The following is an 18,506-nucleotide window of genomic DNA, read 5'->3' on the forward strand; positions in this document are numbered from 1 at the left end:
AATTGCCTACAGAGTGTTCCTATGATTGGAATTTCACACCCTTTTCAGGCTTTGCAGAAAACAGTTGTCAAGGAAACTAATTAGTTCCACAATCATAATTGCAGTAATGATTCCTATAAAGAGGACCTGAAGTTAAATAGTGTAACAGGCTTCTTACAACTACTTAGAGGTTATGGGAGAGCACTGAGAGGAAAAAGCCCCTAAGTGCCTATAAAACTGTGTTTAGAGAAAAATGTTCTATCTTTCTTTTGAAATTAAATTAAGATTCTTACTACTTGAATGTCTAGAGACCATCTATGTTATCATTTACAGAGGCATATCATGTTTCTGTTACAGCAGCTGTGGCAATAATAGGGAATACTTTATGTAATTATAACAGGCTGAAGTTAGATTGCATTGCAAAAGAAGAAAGATTTTCATTTCAAACATAAAAAATTGAAAAATGGTATATCCCTTCCATTTTCCTAAACAAGTTTTTTACTTATTTTTCTACTTGACAAATATTTTTATTTCCTCGGGACAATAAGCTTTCCTACACTTCTTTTCCCCTTTTCTTTATCAATCATGTGAAATTTTATTTCTGAATGATGGCAATCACAAGGCACTGTCTGTTTAAAAACAAGTACACAGGACCTATTGAGACCCTGAATTTCAATCAAGATGCAAATCAGCTCCACTGCAATTCAAGTGCATAAACCAAATATTTGTACTAGAACTGGATCTGAACATATGAATGAATTACAAATGCCTTTTCTTTTTTGTAAATACAAATCACAATGCTTCCAATATAAAAAAAAATTGCTATGAAATACTTTAAAATGTTGCAGAGATCTTGAGAAAACTTTTGCAAAAATGTATTTGAAGAAAACTTACAACAGACAAAAAAAATTAGCCAATTATTTCAAATTTTTCTGATGACACAGTAATCCATGACTCATTCAAACTCATTGCCACTGTACTAAGGTAGATGCAAGTAGATGCTCACATTGAAGCACATGTAGTTTATTTTTTCATACATTTCCCATTATATTTATACAGCAAGTTTTTTCTTTGATTCTAATACTCCAATAGTTTGATATACAGGAGACAGAAAATATCATGTTAGAGGATTTAGCACTGATTTTTCAAGTGGTAATGATGACACTGATCTAATTTGGAAGTTATTATTAAATACAACAGCTCATAATTGAAGGAAACAGTTTGAAATCTCTTCCTCATAACATTTATAAAAATTTTTATATTTAAAAATTAAAAAATAAATTTACCCATAATGCTTTAGAAATTATCATTTTTTAGGTTTATTCTGAACTAAATAATTTAGCGTTGTTGCATTAAAAAAAGACTTCATATTGGGAAGCATTAAAACTCTGACACTCACTCTTAACTACAATGTAATTTTCTTAATTAGAATTCCAAACATTCCTATTTACAGACTTAAGAATATGAACAACATTTCTATAGATTTCAAAGCTGGTAAACAGGCCTCATAGAAGTCTGTATGGTCAACATATTAGGGTGAGTAATTCAGACAGTATCTAAGCAAGACTATTCGAAGTCTTAACCTCATCAGACACTAAATTAAACACCTTTATTACATGTGGAGCTTGAAGCACATGTTGAGAGGGGACTGAAATCAAATTCTACTAAATAAGCTGCTTACAACAGACAATAGACAGTATGAGGCAACTTAAAAATGTATAGCAGGTATATCTTAAATACTATATTGCTTGTTAACTGCCATCATCTGGGTTAAAGATTCAATCTTTCTTCTATACTTAAAAATTCCTTGGTTAGTAAGAGAAAAGTGGAAGACGGGGTCCCATTTAAGGGTTTTGAATCGAGTCTTTGAAGGTAATAGCATCTGGGGCTCAGCTTTTTTTCAGTTAAAGATTTCAGCGTTCAAATGTTATGTTCGACCACATAAATTAGTGTACTATGAGTAGGAAATGATTCACAGAGAGAAAACACTATGAAATAAACTCACCTGTAATAATGTTGGGCTTTGGTGGCATGCTGAATTCATACAATGTTGGTTCAGAATAACCCAGTCTGTTGGCAGCTGTAATTTGTACTTCGTAACCCATGGTCCATTGAAGGTGCTCTAAGATGATGTGGTCTCTACTACCCTGCACTTTTTTCTCTAGCCACTGGTCTTCCTTGTCTTTCTGCAAAGATGAAAATATTTGTTTAAATGCTAAGAAACTCTTGTATTATTTGTCTAAACTCTGTATCTGCACAAGACACAAAAATACAGAGTTTCCTTTACAGCGGTTATGAACACTGAAATAAACTAATTTTGGAGTTCTGAGTACTCCACCTTTTTGTAATTTTGACCACTCCTTATCAATTTTCCAGAAAGTGGATTTAAAGAATTTTGTGGTCAACCCTTTTTAACCTTTTGGCTTCAATTTATTCTTTGCTCAAATACTGGTTTTTATCTGGTAGAAATGCAGGATAATTATTTACAAATGCTGCTAAAAAAAAATTATGTAAAAGGTTTATTTTATATAGATGTTTCAATTACATTTTGATCAATGTTCATTCAAAGAAACTTGCCATTAAACCCAAACTTGAATTGTTCACGAATGCAAGCTGTGCTTATATCATACATTAGTAATTTAATGAAAATTGTAGCAATATGTGGTGCTACAGGAGCATTTTGCATACCAGGTTGTATGTAACAATATAAACAACACTTAGAAATTATGAAGTACTATGTCTACACTGGTGAGAGGATACATGTAAATCATTGAGATGGTGTTCAAGGGGAAAAAAGGATTCTCATAATTTCTCATAATTCAGGTAATTAAGACATCTGTACAAGGGGAAAAAATAAGGACTTCAGTTGCAAACAATTCTGGCATTTTATAAATTTGGAGTGCTTACCTTTGTGATTTCTCCTTTGAGTGCATAATATATTTAAATATTCTTTATACAAATAAAAATGACAAAATAACTAAGAGATAAAAGGATAAAACAATATATACTATCAAACACAAAAGTGATCTAGTTCAAAGGACCAGCAGTAACAGTCAGTAAGAATCCCCGCAGTCCTATTTTTACTACACACTGAGGTACAATAATGGCAAAAAACATGTTTGAGAGACAAGTCTGGCCATCCAACCCATACAGCAACACAGAATTAATCAGTGGATTTAAACTTTATGGGGAAAAATAAAGACAAAAAACTTATAATACACGGAAGTATAACTTTTTAGCTGTACACTATTGTGTTTCTCAGCAGCTTATATTTAAGCTCTTTGCTGAAGCATCTTGCTCCTCACTCATACAGGTTTCAGAGAACATAGCATCCAATTTAGAGAGTTCAGGGCCCAATCACGCTCATTATGTCTCTTTTTTTTTTTGCCCTCAGTCTTCAGAAAACAGAGGACAGACTAAACTCACTTATGGGCACTGCTGCAATAATTCATTTGTTATCAGATCTGAGTGTGATGATTTTTCCATACTGATTTCATCTTTTTATAAACTTTCTTGCTGCTTCTGCACTAGCATTGGTATTGTCACATGATAGTCCTGGGAATGATTAAAATTCAGCAAAATGTCTATTGAAGAGTATTTGCAGACAGGTGAAAGTTCCCACTTGATGCAGCCACAGATCAATGAAAAACGTCAGAATGGTAATTCCATTACAAATCATGAAAAAATCTAAATACACTGGAGTAAAAATAGTTTGCTCATCATACAGTGAAACTGTATTTTCTGGATACTTTCCCATATCCTAATGGATAATTTCTGTTGCAATCATCTGACTTGCCACTGAGTGAATCCACTTACATCGTCACTATACCAAACTCCTTTCACAAAATATACTTTTTGCATAGCACTCCAGAAATAGAGGGATCCAATAGTGATTGCAATATATTGCAGATACTCCTTAGTAATATCAGGAATAGCAATGTTATGTAGCACTATATTTTAATGGCTGTTTAAATTGGTGAGGTGTGTGAGGAGTTAATACAAATACAGCTAGATTCCAAAGAATATCAACATTAAAGTAATCAGAAGTTCCATACATGACCTTTGTGTTATGCACATATACCATGTAAATATCCTGGAGAATTCCATAGGGGGCTTAGAATCACACAGGGGGAAAAAAATACACTGAAATGGAAAAAAAAAAGATTCAGGCTAATATGGTTCTTGCAGGTGGAAAAGACAGTACTGAAAACAGATACATGACTATATGACTATGTTTTGAAGACAAACTGTAGAATTTGACGTGATGAATAGAATGAGCTTAGGGGTTGGAAGTAAAACTGTAGATTTCTGTATGAGGCTGCACATCTACAGACAGAATAAGTAAAAATGTAGGTGTTCTACAATTTGGTCAGGTGAAAATAAAGAAACAGCTGAAATGTAACGGGATACCTGCACAGTATTCCAGAGAAGTTTAGTTGAACCTGAAGCCAACTGGGTGAACTGAGATAAATGAAACAAAGCCCTGAGTGCCAAGACACAAAATATTTTGTGAAGAGTGACAAGCACAAGTTAGGAGGAAGTGGATAAAGTATCTGGAAAGCAAGGTGTGTTTTTCTAAAGACAAGCAGATGAAGTCTTCCAGAATACCACCTGCTTTTGACATCTTAAAGAAAAAAAAAAAAAACCAACAAGAACTGCAATGTCCTTCTTTATAGCTGATATTTCAGCTATAATGTATTTTCAAGTCCTTTTTCCTAAGCAAAGCTCAGTAATGTGTCCACATTTATTTTATTATTAGTGTAGAAATGGAAAAAGAGGGACAAGAACGAAAATCAAGAGTCTGCCAAGTAAATCTTCCCACAAATCTGTTTGTTCTAAGACTCTTTAATCAGTACCTTAAGGAGCAGAAAACAGAACCACAATCACTTTGTACTATATTGGGTTGTTTTATTATTAATACTTAAAATTTATAGAAAGCTGTATGTGTTCTAGAATAAAAGAGAGAAACTTCTAAATTGCAAACTAGAGTCTAATTTGGGAGATGGGTTAATATGAATATCTTCAATAATCACTAACTATCAGCAGTTGTATCATTAATATCCACCATCAAATGCACATTTTCAGAAACTACAATCAGATCTGCAACCGGAGAGGATTAAACTGCTCCTTTATTTGCATTTCATTTTGTTTCATATAATGCAGAAATACTCCTTTACAGAAGGCCACTGGTGACCTAGGCAGTGACTGGCAATTTCTAGGGATCTCACTGCCCTCTTCCATTACTCTTAAGCCTTAGATTAACACTGTCCTCTTCCCACTATAAGTCCTTGGTTGAAACAAACCTGTCACAATGCTACAGACCACTACACTGGAAAAAAACTCAAAAACCAAACCAAATCAAAGCCAAATCAAGCACAAAACCCTCACATTATTCTTTCTTAATTGTGTATATATTTGCTTTATAATACTAGCATCAGTCAAATTTATTTAAGAAGTATCTAATAGGTAGATTTTTAAGACAGCTGTAACTTAAAACACCTAAGCGCCCTGGTAAAACAAAAAAACAAAAACATAAAACAAAACCAAACCCTCAACTCCCCAAGAAAGCAAAAAAAGTAGAGTAAGACTCCAGTCTAGCATAACTTGTTGCTTATCAGAACTGAAGGCACACCTGACAACAGTGGAAGTAAAGCCACTCCAGTGTTAAGACACCAGTCTACTAGCCTAGAAAATAACATCTCTTTCTTTAATGGTCATTCTACAATATATCCAAGATCACTCCCTTCAACTCTTCCCTTATTCTCCATCCACTCTAAATTGTTGAGCTGAAAGTTCAGCCCAAACTGTGATGGTCTCTGTGATAAAAAAGGACAGGAGATGCCACACTATCTTGATATCTGGCAAAAAAAAAAATCAAGAAATCCTCACAGAAAACAATCTGACAGTTTAAAGTAGTGACTTCACAAGAATTGATTAAATTTGGTTGGTGATTTCTAGGTCTGGGTAAAATACAGGACAAAGCACAAAATGGCTGATAATGTACATAGTGGTAAAATGCACAGAAAATCCAAGGATCTGGCAGGTAAAGTGGAACCTAGAGGTGCAAAAACTTTTAATGGTTTCTTGGTAGGTAACTCAAGAGTGAGAGTAAATGAGAAATTATCTCTTTTTAAATGTTTCGTATTTATAGAGGTTTGTTCTAGAACCTGTCATAAAGGAATAAAATGATCACAGACTAAAGGAATAAAATCAACATAGTCAAAACAAGAGCAAAGCACATAACCCATCAATCAAACCCTTGTTTTCCAAAATTCAGATCATTAATAGGAACCCTGTCACCTGTCAACATGGTGAACAACTTTCAAGCCTGCAAAAACTAATCACTCCTTTAATGTTTCCTCCAAACACCATTATGGATGTAAAAGGCAAATTAAGCACTGTTAATGGTTTTCGAGTCAGGATTTTAGTCAATTTTTCTTGCTTCTGCCTATATTGTTTCTAACCACAAAAGAGAGCTTTTTTTTCCACTTTTTTTTCTAATTTTGAATATTTACTAAAACGCTTCCTGCCATGGAAAAACGAAACCAACCTTCTGTGTAGTATTGAACTTGGTAAATAACACAGCAGGTGATAGTCTTTTGCAAATTCAGTACACATCTCCATAATGCCCATGGATAAAGCTTAACACCCACTGGGAAACACCAGCCCTTCATTATGGGTGTCCCAACCAACTTCAGAAGGACCATAAGCAGGAACAACCAAAGGAGAGCTTGAATTGGCCCCCGGTTAAAATGACACAGTTACTGTGAGAGATGTGGTCGGGTGGTCATCTCCTGCATCAGACAGGATGCTTCCCTAGGGAATTCCTATCACTGCTCTTCCCGACTGGCTACTGGGGAACAATTTTTTCTTTGTTTTTCTTACTACCCTCCTATTCTTTCCTAAGGTAACTTTGAAGCCAATGTGTGCCATCAGCTTCAGACTCCATCAGTGAAGCTTTGTCAGATTGTCTTGACTTACTGCAACAGCATGAAAAAATCTGATGCTGCTACTCATAAAAATTGTATTCCCTGGAATACAGAAGAAAATGTCAAGCTGCTTAGTCAGTAATTGTAGTCAGTAATTCTCACCCATGGTATGAAGAAACTGATGTCAGAGAAGCAATATTTGACAGAATGAAATATGTGATTTCCAGAAAAAGAAAACTTACCAATTGCCCTAAATCAGTCTATTAATTGCTTTAATATCTTAAAGGCTGTCCTCCCCCCCAGTTTATAAAAAAAACAAAACAGTATAAAACTTAAACATGAGGGAACTGACTTTTAGTAAGACATGAAGAAAAAGGCACTGATGTATAGGTTCTTATCTAATATGCTCTTTAAACATGCAAGCAAATACATTGGTCCAGGTGCTAGTAATGAGGCTGGCAAGAGTTAATTAAATATGACCAATGGGGAAGATAGAAGAGGAGCAGTCACCAGATAATTATGAACTTTAAATAGCATTCATTCATCCTGCTTAAAACACCAAAAAAATTATTCTGCTTCTTTTGTTGTAGGAAGGCCTTTAATTTAGTCAAATTGCTTTTTCAATTGGAAGCTTAAGGAGATAAGGATTTGAGGTTCAATTAACGCTATCTTCTTCAGTAACCTAATGAGTTTCCACTTACTGCTTAAACTGTACATTTACCTTTCAACAACACACATGAAAAGTCATCTTTTTTGCTAAAATATTGTACTTTATTCAACACACTAGATCAAATTCAGATTTCCAAAAATTTTCAGGATACTTCCGAAAGCATTTAGCTCAGGAAACCAGATTAAGTTCCATATGTTGTGAGCATGTATTATATCCAAACAGTTTATTTTCTTCCAAATGGTAAATACTTAGAGGCATTTTAATCTAACTAGGAAGTTCAATCCCACAAAACTGCATTGTATCTTTTATTGCATATTTTACTACCCTCGTCTTCTTTACAATTACTTTTTTTTTTATGCCAACTGTATTCACTGGACTGAAAGTCATTCGAGGAGGTCGATTACTATTTAGGGATCAATGATAGCAGAATAACTCCTGGTCATTGCCTCAGGCTACTCTTAAAAGTGCTACCAAATGTTTCTCAATTGATTTGGAGCTACCAATCTTCTGTGGTTATACTTAGTTTAGGAGAATCATTCTACATACAAGAATTATACAAGGTTTAGCACTCAGATAATCCCAGGACTATCATTAAAAAGCTACATTATAAGAAACATCAGGAAATCTGACAAAAATTGTTACAAGTTAAGGAACTGTCTTTTCCTTTTTGGGAACACTAAAAGAGGTTCTGCAGCTAATTTCTCAAAGGTTGCTTCGTTCTGTTAAATACAGTTCACACTACATTCCATTTAACATGACTAGATATATGATGTCACATTCCCAATCTTTCAGACTTCTGAAATGGTAAATTTGTTATAACACTCTGGTAAAATGTATTTTTACTGGATTTAGTCAGATAAATGTACTATAATCTTCCTAAAAGAACACAATGAAGTTTTTAAAAAATGAATACTTTGGAATTAAATTCATCACTTTTGCCAGCTCTGTAGCTACTTCTTCAACCCAATCTTTTCTAAGCATAATACACCAGGAACTGAAGGATAATTGAGCTACTTTAATAACAGAAAAAAACAAGCAACACTTTTTTTTTTTAAAATAAATTATACATTACAGAAAAGCCTGTTTTCTAAGCATGCCAGATCTGTTCTTAATTTACAATGTAACAAAATAGAGAATATAGTTTCCTTACTGGAATGAAATTTTAGTTACATCCTTAGGAAGACCTTTTCTTTTAATTTTTTTTTTATACTCTGGCATCATCAACTTAGCAACAAAAGAAAACATACTCTATCTTATTTACTTTTCCTGGTATACAAAACCATTCTGTTAAATTGTTACATTTCAAATAATTTCATCAGTCTTCTCTGCATTAAAAGCAGATGTTAACAAGCATAACTCACTTATTTTGATTCACTGAAATACTTACACTTCTGTATTTGACAATATATTCCAGTATGGGGGCACCTCCATCATCTTGTTTAGTTATGCTAAGTTTAAAACTCTTGCCACTTTCAGGTTGTCCATGAATTGAAGGAGGACTTGGCTCCCCTAAAGAAGGGAAAAAACATAATAATAATTCAGCAGTGAGATAAGTCTTATATTACAGCTGGGAACCTGTCTGTAATAATATTAATCAAAATCTTAAAATCAATATGATTCTTCCAGGCAATGCAAAACAACCTCAACAATATTGTTAAATATTTTGTTTAAAATATATTCCAATGTAGATTACTCATACAAGGAAACAAAATTTTGTGAAATGTGAAAGAAATATTAATTTCTTTGAGACCTTCCAACTTTGGACACTTTGAAATTAATTTCCTTCTGAAATCCTTTAGCCATCAATTCAGCAAGGCTGGTAGGCTGCTACTCACACTGAATTTAAAGATCAACACTCTCTTACAGGTAAGCATATTAAGCTCATGCTTAATATTAAGCATGAGCTTTAGTCCCATGTGCAAGATTTAAATTGTAATTTAAAGTAAATATACTGTCCAATAAATGTGTCAAGGCAAATTAGATACTTTTAGAGTAGTCAATATCAACAATAAATGTAAAGAATAAGATTTCCAAAACCAAACCCAAGTATTCTTAAACATATCATCCAATGATTTATAGCCAGTTTAAGCCACTTTGCTAGTCAAAATTCACTAACTAATTATCATTTCTATATGCAATGCCTATAACAAATTTTTAAAACAGATCCTACATGAACATTTCATGCTGAAGTGTCTAATCATCAAAATACCTGCAAATTTGCATTCACCCCAAGAGATACAGTTCTTTTAAAATAATTTTATTATTTCTGTTTATCCCTTATCAGAGTAAGGATAAACAGATCTCAACATAAAGTTTGCCTAGCTTTCTATCAGATGACATATATATATATATATATATATACATATAAACTTTACGAGTTTCTGCCATTTCTCCATCAGGTATGTTGTTTCATAGGAATGATAGCAAATCATTTTATCAGTCCTTCAATATATTTAGGATATGCATATGCTTCAGTGAAAAAGAAAATTAAAAGCTGTCATGTTACTGGTTTGGGACAGAAGAAATGTACCAGTAAGAACATAATGTAATAACACAGAAATATTTTGTGTTCTTTGTAGTTGCATGAATATTGTTCATTCCCTTAGGGCTGGTATTAACTACACTGAGTCATGCCCTACTCAGGAAACAGTTCAGTTGCAACAGATTTATGAGAGATTGGTCTGGCAATAGTTGCTGATGTATTTTGGTGTGTCTGTTTGATTACTATACACTGCCATCTGCTAGTTCCTTTATTTTTCTTCTCGCTTTGTATTTTATTTATTTATTGTTCTTTCTATTTAGAGGTAATTTGAGAAAAATATTTTTCATTAGTCTTTAATGTTTAAGTCTGAATCTCTTGCTGATAGCTACTACAAATATAAAACTGGCTTCATAGAATTTTTCATTTGCATGTAATCATAGTTACAGCAATTTATTCTCATCATTTTTTCCACATCTTAAGATTTCTGTTTGAGGTTTAATAATTGCAAAACAATGGCAGCATAATTTGATGAAGAAATGTCTCCAGAAATGGACAATTCATTTCTCACAGATGCTGATAATATCCTGAGTGTAAATGAGAAAAAGCCCTTAATCTAATATCTTTCATGGTTTGTTCTCTTGTATATAAAATATAGATTTTTCCGAGTTTCAAAACTATAAGATAAATCTGCCAATTTAAATTCATTTATACTTCTTGGAAGGGCGGGAATAAGATGAACAAAACATGATTTCTGAGAAGCAATTACTGTTGTAATACACGAGGGAGTAGAGTATAAATATAAAACATTATCTACAGTGAATCATAATTCAAATTATTAGCTGATCTAGAGGTAACATATTCCAGTAATAATTTTCATTTAATAGCATAAGTGTTACTCACGGACAGGTAAGGTCTGAAAGATCTCAATTTTGCTATACTCTCCTTGACCCTTTCCATTTACAGCTGCTACTTTGATTTCATATGTCGTATTTGGTTCCAAGTTGCTGAGAACAACCATTGCTAAAGGAAAGGGAAAGAAAAAAAGGAACAAAGTTTGATGAAGCAATAGATTAAAAAAAAAATTCAGGCAACTTCATAATTTGTTTGCTTCACTTGTAACTTAACAAGTCCCATTTTCCAATAGTACATTGGTTTCAAACGTAGCTTTTTTGTTGAGTGCTAATAGTCCCTTTTTTTCATCTGCATGGAATTGTTGTTGTGACTGAGCAAATTATGCTTCTGCAGGAATGTAAAGTCAGTGTTTCAGAAGCCACAGGCAACAGTCAAAGATATTGATGGGAATCGATATTTTATGTTCACACCGTGAGCACACTGTATTGGTTTGGGTAGCTGGGGGGGTTACAAGGGAGGCTTCTGTGAAAAGCTGCCAGAAGCCTCCCCTGTGTCTGGCAGAGCCAATGCCAGATGGCTCCAGGATGGACCTGCCACTGGCCAAGGCTGAGCCCATCAGAGAAGGTAGTAACGTCTCTGCAATAACATATTTAAGAAGGAAAAAAGTTATTGCACAGATATAATTTCTCTCAGGGAAGCGTGAATATGTGAGAGGAACAACTCTGCAGACACCAAGGTCAGTGCAGAAGGAGGGGCAGGAGGTGCTGCAGGTGCCAGAGCTGAGGTTCCCCTGCAGCCCCTGGTGCAGCCCATGGTGAGGCAGCTCTGCCCCTGCAGCTCATGGAGGTCCACAGGGGAACAGAGATACACCTGCAGCCCTTGGAGGAGCCCACACCAGAGCAGATGGATGCTGGAAGAAGGCTGTGACTCCATGGGAAGCCCACGCAGGAGCAGGCTCCTGGCAGGGACCTCTGGAGAGAGGAGCCCATGCTGGAGCTCGTTTGCTGTTAGGGCTTGTAATGCTGTGGGGGACCCACGCTGGAGCAGCCTGTTCCTGAAGGACTGCACCCCATGGAAGGGACCAGTGTTGGAGCAGTTAATGAAGAACTATAGCCTGTGGGAAGGACTCACATTCATGGAGGACTATCTCCTGTGGGAGAGATCCCACACTGGAGCAGGGGAAGGACTCCGACTCCTCTCCCTGAGGAGTTGCAGAAACAACCTGTGATGAACTAAGAGTAACCCCCGTGATGAACTAAGAGTAACCCCCATTCCCATCTCCCTGAGCTGCTGGGGGGGGAGGAGGTAGGTCCTGGGAAGGAGGGAGAGGTAGAGGAAAGGTGTTTTTCAGATTTGTTTTACTTCTCATTGTCCTGCTCTGATTCGGACTGGTGATAAATTCAATTTATTTCTCCAAGTCGAGACTGTTGTGCCCATGACGGTAATTGGTGAGTGACCTCTCCTGGTCCTCATGTCAACTTTTGTTCTCTTTCTTCTCCAGTTGCAGAGGGGAGTGACAGAATGGCTTTGCTGGATACATGGCATCCAGCCACGGTCCACCCACCGCACAGAGGAGACAGGAATCTGGCAAAAATTTAGGCAATTCTCCTTCTTCCTTACTGGCAACAGGCACCTAATACATGTTCCAGCCAACTTCATACACTTCATAAATTGCCATTTTTCCTTCATGCAGATGAGTATGAACTGTCCTTGGTCTGCTCTCCAAACAGTTACATGAACATCAGTGGTGAATTGCTGGTGCTATCGTCTGCCAGTTCAACAAAGTATTCAAGACCTAAAGTGACAGATGTGTATGATGACCAAGGGAAGAGTTCTGAGTTATCTGCTAGGGACCTGAAAGTAAATTAGTCACGTTTGTATATGTTTCAGAGGAGGTGCATGGAAGTGCGTATGAAGTTATAACAAAAAAAACAATCAATCAAACAAAAAAAGCTGATTTGGGAAGCCAAGGGGTTTGAACTTATGACAGGCTTTCAGAAATTAAGACTGAACCCCTGACAGGATTCATTCACACAACCTATCTCTATAATAGCACCTGGAGATGCCATCAGAAGCAGAGAACAGGGGAAAAGCTTGCCAAAAAGCAAGAATATTGTACAGAAAGAACTCTAGAAACAAAATCCAGGGAAAAAATGTTGGATTCCAGGATCCTTCACGGGAATAAATAATATATAATATTTATAAATATTATAGTACTGTATTTACTAATAGCAATGGTGAATATGCACTTGGAAATATCGATCCAAAGAGAGTTCTTGGAGCATTACCCTGCCTTTACAAGAAAGATTCTTTTTTGTTGTCTCTACAGCAATTGCCTGTTTGCTGTTTGCCAGCTCTGTGATGAGCTCTCCATATGTCAGATTCATAGTGGGGAATGGATGTAAATTAGATGGACTTGACTAGAAGCACAGCAGCATTTCTCCTGCCCAGCAAGGTAGGGGCTGTAATATTTTACAAGAGGATATAGAAATGTAATGTCTCAAGAAAGAAGCAGTAGTATCTTTCTCAGTCTCTAGGGAGCCTCGTTTTTCATTATAGAGGAGTATTTTTATAGTTGCTTTAGGCCTGCTTTTCAAGTTACATATTCAATGAAAGCATGATTATTTCTGTCCGTACTCTTTGTTAGTCTTTTGAGTTCAGATTTATTAGAATTTCTATTTCTTTAGTTTCTGCAGCAGTCAGCCAGAGTTTCCATTACATGTGGTGCTAAAGGGATTTAATGAATTTGGAAAAACAGTAACTTTTACATTTCACACTCTATTATGGGCACTTTGCATGAATTTGCCATTGAAACATGATAACTGTTTTCTAGTAAACAAAGCAGTAGAACTGTATGTCTTCCAGCATATTTTAGCCTTATAATTTCATGAAATTTAAAAATATCAAACTCTGAAGTATAACCATGTCACGAAAAAATAAAGTACCATCATGAGAATAAGAATAGAATTTGGAGAAGGGAAGGATTATGATATATAACATTCAGTTCTGTTAAGATGAAATTTAAAACCTAAACCAAGCAGTAGCAGTGTTTGACTTGCCTTTCAGCCATGACTACTTTCCAAGGCTGAATAATTTCACTGAAAATAAACCTTAGGGCATACTAAAAATTAGTGTTACTGTAAATGTATTTAAAATTTAAACAACATAAAAGCATGACTATGAGTCAACACTTAATAAAACACAAATGTATTAAATACATGAAACCTAAGGATTCGATTCCATAAACACTTAAGCGACTCCTGGGGCCTACATAAATGAACAAAATTACTTATATATGCAGTATTTAAAGAATCAGTGTATACTTCAGAATCCTCTGCACAGCACTATGTGTCTAGATACAATGACTTATAATTACATTTATGGAATTAACCCAACTGTATCTGATAGCACAATATGTCCTCAAAAGCTGGACCAACTTGTTATCAGTGATGGTAGATGTGGATATATTATATATGTAGGAAGAAAAATATAACTATGTCCTGCTGGAAAAAAAAGAAAAAAAAACCATTCTGAATCTGAATACTTTACATACTCCAGTTCCAAGAGAATATTTAGAATAACTAAGTAAGATATAAAACTGTCCAACAGTATGTAACAAAAGGGCAGGGCTGAAAAGTAATCTAAGAGTAGTGAAACTACCACTGCTTGTTCAATTTCACATTTTTTGGAATATCTTAAGAATGGAAGAAAATACTTGACAAATTAGTTGGTTTTTTTTGTTTGTTTTTTTGTTTTGTTTTGTTTTTTTGTTGTTGTTTTTTTTTTGTTTGTTTTTTTTTTTGTTTTTTTTTTAAAGATATGCATCTGTCATTTAAATATAAAATCATCCTATATATCTTTCCATATAAAAATTAAGATTTTCTTACAGGACTCCTTATCTCATGGCCCTGGCCACATTGGATATTTAGATTACAGCTTGCAATGATCACTGAAGTAATTAGCTGCAAAATTTCAAATAATGCTCTGAAAGAAATATAGTATTTCACTTTCATAGTATATAAATGTGAAAAAATCGGTCCACTGCATACTGAACTGTTTGTATATTCATTGATGTCTATCGAGTTCAAAATATACTGAAACTGAAATTCCTTTCTTTCAGAATATGATTTGAAACTTTTCAGGTTTTTTTTCTACCTGTCATGTCTACCTTTCTACCTTCTTTTGCTTTTATATTGTCTTTCTAATTAGAATATCTGTGTGCTTCAGCTGGAGAATTCAATTTTGTAGCCTGATTTTGCTGGGATTATTCATATAGTGACGGGTTACATTGAGGAGTAGATTTGGAAGGAATACTCTAAAGAGGGAAAACCAGAACATTCTCTTGTGAACTCTGCAAATTAACTAAATTAACTAATTTAAGTTACTTAATTAATACATTAACATGATGCAGAACAGCTCAGACCCTACTGTTTTCCACTTATAAGAAGATAGACAGGGAGACTGAAAGTCACAAGGTGCTCTTCAAGGAGGTCATGATACAATAAGTTACCAGTTATTTTGGTTTTGGTTTTATATACTAGATAAGGAGTTTAAAACAAAATTATAAATACTTTTTTAACAAGGTATGCCAGAAACACTGGCTTGATTTTTATTAAAATGTTGTTGGCCAGAATTTAAAAAGAAACACAGCCATGAAAAAGAAATAAACCTTATTGCATAAAAAAACTCAGTGTAACATATTCTGGGGCAATAATCCTAAAGTTTAAGCAATATTAAGAATAGAGTCCTTATTTTTCATTTTACAGATTGTTTTAATTTGCAAGCAAATCTAAAACAATAAAAACATGAATGCAGTAAAAACCCACAAAAACAAAAATATAGATAGACAAAATAGAGATAGAAAAAAATGCAGAATTCCACACTATTTAAAATCTAGTGTGCAAGCATTTCAGCTAGAAAAGTTCATTTTATTGTCACAAAATTTTAACTGTTGTCAAGATGAACCACAGAAAAACAACATCTGATGCAAGATTTGCTGTGAAATAAATTGTACCATAAATCCAAGTCAGTAAAATCAAAACAAAATTCCCCAGCTGCTTTTCTGGTCCCAGGTAGGTTATTTACGTTACTTTATAACAGTAGAATGAGAGGGAAAATGTCTGGCATATAAAATTGTCTTTTCACCAAAGTAATCTTCCTCAGAAACCTTCTAGGGACTGTGATATATTACATAAACCATCACAAAAGCAAAGAAGGTTACACTTACACTACAGTTACACTACATTAATCTCAAAGTAGATTTTATATGAGGTTAATTAGCAGAAATAGCACATCACTACATTGTTCTCATTGGAGAGTTATCTGTTGCATGGATCAATGTTCTTCCCATTCCAAATTAAATCCCTTGAGGATGTCAGATCTAACTAAAGTAGGACATAAATTTATTTTGAAACAAAGTATCTGAGACATATAATCCTGGAATATCATCTTTGCTCATATATATTTGAGATTGTGGCAGAAGTGTGAAAGTTTTGTCAAAGAAACATTACAAATTTTAGGATTTTTTTTCCTACTCCTTTCTCTTTAGTCTCCATCTGTATTACTACAGAGATTGAATGCAGACTGAATACAGTGCATGTTGATAACTGGAGTGTTTTGATTTAATAGCATTTTGGTGCACCTATTACTCATTATTTTACTACCCTCAAGGAAAAAAATGAGTCCCCTGGAAATATGAGAACCTCTTTCAGAGGAAAAATAAATAAAATAGCATTTTTATGAAGCTCAAACAGGTTTCTTTTTGTGATGATGACTCATGTTCTTTTAAGGACAGAAAAAAAAAGCACAGGAAGAGAGCAGTGAGGAACCTATGGCAGCAGGACATGTGAGAAGAGCAGTGAGGAACTTGAGCATTAAAGTTCTGTACAAATGTCTAAGACTCTTGTAGATGTCACAGAATATGAGGAACTTCTCCCAAAATTTCAGCATCTGTTTATTCTATGTGTTTACACAGTAGGAGGAAGAGTTTAAAAACTCTCTTTTCTAGCTGAGCCTTACAGTCAGCTCAGAAAAATTGACAAAATGAAGTTAGAATTTGCCATGGGGGAGAAATACAGGGAAAAAAATAAAAAAGGATTTTGTTACACAATAGACAAAATGTTAATTCATATGCAGAATCAGCCAGACTGTCTCAGTTCCACCTGTCAGCCTTGCCCAAATAACAGTTAATTTCATAAATACTGATTCAAGCATCAGACTATAAATTTTAGAATTCAACTAACACAAATGAATGAACTCTAATAATGAAAACATTTCAAGTTGCACATTATATGAAAAAAACCCATAATTAATGCAAATCCTACTGCCAGTGAAATCACTGGTATAAATTCCATTAATATATATGGAGACAATATCAAGCCTTAAGTCATTCTCTAAAATGTATACACGGAAAAAAATGCAAACATTTTAATAATCAGATAAAATAGCTCTGTCAGGAATTTCCATCGTTCTTTGCATTATAATGTATAATTATTGCATTGGTTTGGAATAAAAGAGGTTTAATTAATTGTGAATACAAACAATCACCTATGAATAAAGATATAAAGCGTGACAGATCAGTTAAAATTAATATAATCTAATGTTCACTAACATGAACAATTTTCTTACAGAATACTTTTCAGTAGCTGACATTAAAAACACATTTTGCAAAAATGGCTTTATTAGTTTTTTAATATTAATATATAACAGACTAAAATACAATTACTTTGTTAAGCCTCTTTTCTCTATATATTTAATTTTTAATTTTATTGGGTTGGATTCTGAAATATCACTATACAAACCGAATCAAGAGTAGCATCCCCACTTTAGAGTCATTTAGGGGATTTTCTTTGCTATCTATTTGTATTGAAATAAATCTAATAAGAAAAGGTTAAATAATCTATGGGACAATTATAGTTATAAAACACAAAGTGCTATAAATTAATGAAAATAAAGAAAGCAGGAGTGTAAATCAAAGCCCCTAAGAAAGAGTAAATTTGTGGATTGAGAATACAGTTTATAATAAATGGAATCAGCATGAATCCAGAAGATGGGTTTTGTCACATAACAAACCTTGGGTATAACAATGAATAGATTTTCTCTAGAAGTTCATTTTCTAGTTTATTTATTTCAAAAGCACCCTTAGTTCAATATGTATTTAATCAAAATAACAGCAGAGCATGCAGTTTAAGAAAAAAATCTTATGAGAAAAATTCCGGGAACAAAAGCAATTTGCTGAGATGGATCATTGTAACAGTAAACTGTTTCCATAACCTCATTCAGAACAGAGACACACTGCATATAAAATAAATAATTTATGCAAACTAGTGTTAAGAAAAATGAAAAATCATTAAAAGTATGTAATATTTTTAGGCTACAGCCTTAAAAATATATTCATACTCCCAGTGATAAAAGACACCATGTTATCTTGATATCATCTTCACATTTTTCCTGTGATATTGACAATAACAGAATATTTCATGACCAAACCCTGCCACTTGTACTGATTAATGTCTTGTCCTATCAACACCCATGTGAAACTAGGGTCTAGCTTTGAGAGCTTTTGTTTCTCACCACCATTAAGACAGAATTTGTA

The 18,506-nt window shown here is 34.2% G+C and overlaps 1 protein-coding gene across 1 annotated transcript in view; it reads right to left on the reverse strand.

Annotated features, from left to right (window-relative positions):
* Window positions 1-18,506, reverse strand: part of NCAM2 (neural cell adhesion molecule 2) — a gene marked incomplete at its 5' end in the record, with an annotated part of 133,688 nt that overhangs the window by 34,188 nt on the left and 80,994 nt on the right. The window contains 3 exons of the mRNA XM_025895582.2: window positions 1,985-2,165; window positions 8,966-9,087; window positions 10,961-11,080. Coding sequence (XP_025751367.1) covers window positions 1,985-2,165; window positions 8,966-9,087; window positions 10,961-11,080 — 423 coding nt within the window. The remainder of the gene's footprint in view (window positions 1-1,984; window positions 2,166-8,965; window positions 9,088-10,960; window positions 11,081-18,506) is intronic.

The sequence above is a fragment of the Manacus vitellinus genome, unplaced genomic scaffold, assembly GCF_001715985.3.
Source record: "Manacus vitellinus isolate BGI_N305 unplaced genomic scaffold, ASM171598v3 scaffold_34_pilon, whole genome shotgun sequence".
Taxonomy (NCBI): domain Eukaryota; kingdom Metazoa; phylum Chordata; class Aves; order Passeriformes; family Pipridae; genus Manacus; species Manacus vitellinus.